We start from the raw sequence: 3075 nt of genomic DNA on the forward strand, positions 1-3075 counted from the left end.
GGGTTAAATGCAGAGCACTAATTCCGAGTATGGGTCACCATACTTGGCCACATGTCACGTCACTTCACTTCACTTACATGCGCGAATCAGTGGGCGGAGCTAAACAGGCAGTGATGGAGAATCGGTGGGCGGAGCTAAACAGGCAGTGCTGTAGAATCAGTGGGCGGAGCTAAACAGGCAGTGATGGAGAATTGGTGGGCGGGGCTAAACAGGCAGTGCTGTAGAATCAGTGGGCGGAGCTAAACAGGCAGTGATGGAGAATTGGTGGGCGGAGCTAAACAGGCAGTGCTGTAGAATCAGTGGGTAGAGCTAAACAGGTGGTGATGGAGAATTGATGGGCGGAGCTAAACAGGCAGTGCTGTAGAATTGGTGGGCGGGGCTAAACAGGCGGTGATGGAGAATTGGTGGGCGGGGCTAAACAGGCAGTGATGTATAATCGGTGGGCGGGGCTAAACAGGTGGTGCTGTAGAATCGGTCGGCAGGGCTAAACAGGCAGTGATGGAGAATTGGTGGGTGGGGCTAATCAGGCAGTGATGTTGATCTACTTCTGCGGGGGCGGGGTTTATCCACACTATTACATCATAGAGTAGAACATTCTAGCTGTGGTTTTGTCAGACTGCCACACAAAGCTGTGGTTTTGTCAGACTGCCTTCAATATCAGCTGTTTTTAGACTAACGACAAAGTTTTGAGTTCTGAAACGTACAGGATGATTTTATAGTACAATGACCTCTTATATGTCAAAAGATCAAGGGAATTTTGATTTCTCAGTTCATGACCCCTTTAAAGGGTACCTATTATGCACAATTCACCTTTACATGTTGTACATAAATGTGTGTTGGCAGTGTGTGTACACAACCACCCTATAATGATAAAAATCCACCCGCTCCTTTTTTTTTCAGTCTCTATAAATCATGAGCAGTGTCTCAGGGACACCTGACATTTATAATACATCTTGTAAAAAGGGACATAATAGGTGCCCTTTAAATTATATGCCCTTTAAAATTTTTATAGAGTCAAAGAATGAATATAATTCACAAACCTTTGCTTTCTCTCTGTTAACAGGTCTAGAATTAGACGAGATGGTTTTTCAGAACCAGTACAAACCAGAATATTTCAGAATCCAACTGGTTGTAGTCCGGTTTCAGCCAGTTTAGTCCGACTCAAACAGGAGCCCAGTGATGGAGAGATGGAGGACGCAGATCTGCAGAGAGAAGAGCACAATCACGTCTCCGTCGGTGTACAGAGCGTGAAGAGAGAGAAAGATGAAGATCTTTCTGAGCTGTGAGTTCAAGGAGGACTTTACCTGAACCAACAATGCAGAAAAATCTCAGGAACATCATGAGATCTTCTCTCTGCTTGAGCTCTAAATGTGACCATAACACAATGTCAGTCGTTCTCGAGTCTTTTCTTTATTCAGATTTTTTGATCATGATTTATTTCATAATTTAATTTAATGAAGAAGTAAACCCTGATTGGCCAGATTGGTCTTTTTTTTCTTTTTTCTTTTTTCTAGTATGACTGAAGAAAAATTGTTGGTTGTATATTTGTTTGATAACTACTTGTGCAAGTTCATTTAAATTCAGTTTGGTAAGACTAAATGGTAAACAATGATATGAAAGTTTGCTAATAAAGTCCCTTTTTGGTGACAAGTTGAAGTCTGAATCTTATTTTTGCTTTCATCTGTATTTATTTTGTTCCAATTATGTTGCTGATAAAAGGCTTTTAAATTAGTAAATATAATAATATAGTAATTAATATATATATATATATATATATATATATACATCAAATAATTACCAACAATAGATAAATTCTACATACAGTAATGAACACACACACACACAACATAACAAATTGAGAAGATCTACAAATAAACACAAACAAACAAACAAAAAAGAATGGCAATACTATGAGATAAAAGCCAACAAAATCATCTGTATCCAAACTCCGCTAAAGCCAAAACAAAACGCTCGTCACGTGACGCGCTCGGCCACTGCGCTTGTGCATGAGTGCGTCATGACGTCGCGGCGTCACATGACCGTAGCAGCACAGCTGAGAGGGGAGCGTCATGGCGGCGTAGAGCGGATTACTCTCAATGTTTACATTCCGTTTACCGTCTCTTTTCTGATTTTACTCCGGTTTTACCGCAACAGGGCGCATCTTCTGCGGCGAACGCGTGAAGCAGGTGAGTGTGCGGGGCTTGCAGCGGTTTATTAACCCAGACGGGCTCCGCCCTCCACAACAACAACAAACATAAACAACACAACATCGAGATCTAATGACAGACATTCATGTTTAACATCCGATCAAATCCACTCAGGAGCGGTTTAATCAATGCACTGATGTTCGTTCTTGCAGCAGGTCGAGCTGTCAGTTTAGGCCAGTTTAACGACTGCTGCAAATAATTTACACAACATTTCTGACTATCTAAAGCACACTTGGTTTGCTGCCTTTTTAGCAGTGGTGTATAAAGTACCTGAAAGCCATACTCAAGCAAAAGTACAGATATCTTACCACAAAATGACTTTGGTAGAAGTTGAAGTCACCGTTTAGAATATTACTTGAGTAAAAGTCTTAAAGTATGTGATATTTATTGTACTTAAGTACGAAAAGTATTTTTTTTAAATCTTAAACGTACTTAAGTATTGAAAGTAAAAGTACAAGTAAGTGCAAAATGGAAAAGAAGCAAATAAATATATATAAAAAATGTTCATACACAGCTTGAGTAGCAAGATTGTGTTCAGTTTTAACTCTTTCTTCCATTTTGTATTTTTGGGTAAGAATAAGAAGCACTGCATCCGGTACTTAGTGTCTTTCATTCCAACATAAGAAAACATTTTTGGAATCTGCATCTGAAGTGATATTTAGATGTATTTACACCATTTATGCATCTCAGGGGACATGGATGGATTTAACCTGCAGTTACAGATGCATAAATAGGCCTAATGTTTTGTTTTTAACATAAAACGTTGAATACTGATATTTGAAATGATTTAAAACAAGAAAAAAATTGTCTAAATGTGAAATTAAAACGGCCAGTAGGTGACAGCAAGTGACTGTTAATGAGTGAGTCA

General features: G+C 39.5%; 1 protein-coding gene across 1 annotated transcript in view; it reads left to right on the plus strand.

Annotated features, from left to right (window-relative positions):
- cux2a (cut-like homeobox 2a) overlaps positions 1–1697 on the plus strand; it is a 10855-nt gene extending 9158 nt beyond the window's left edge. The window contains exon 10 of the mRNA XM_016498925.1: positions 1064–1697. Within this exon, the coding sequence (XP_016354411.1) occupies positions 1064–1286 (223 nt within the window). The 3' untranslated portion in view covers positions 1287–1697. The remainder of the gene's footprint in view (positions 1–1063) is intronic.
- Positions 1698–3075: the final 1378 nt, after the last annotated feature.

Source organism: Sinocyclocheilus anshuiensis, unplaced genomic scaffold (genome assembly GCF_001515605.1).
Source record: "Sinocyclocheilus anshuiensis isolate Anshui unplaced genomic scaffold, SAMN03320099.WGS_v1.1 scaffold2368, whole genome shotgun sequence".
Lineage (NCBI taxonomy): Eukaryota > Metazoa > Chordata > Actinopteri > Cypriniformes > Cyprinidae > Sinocyclocheilus > Sinocyclocheilus anshuiensis.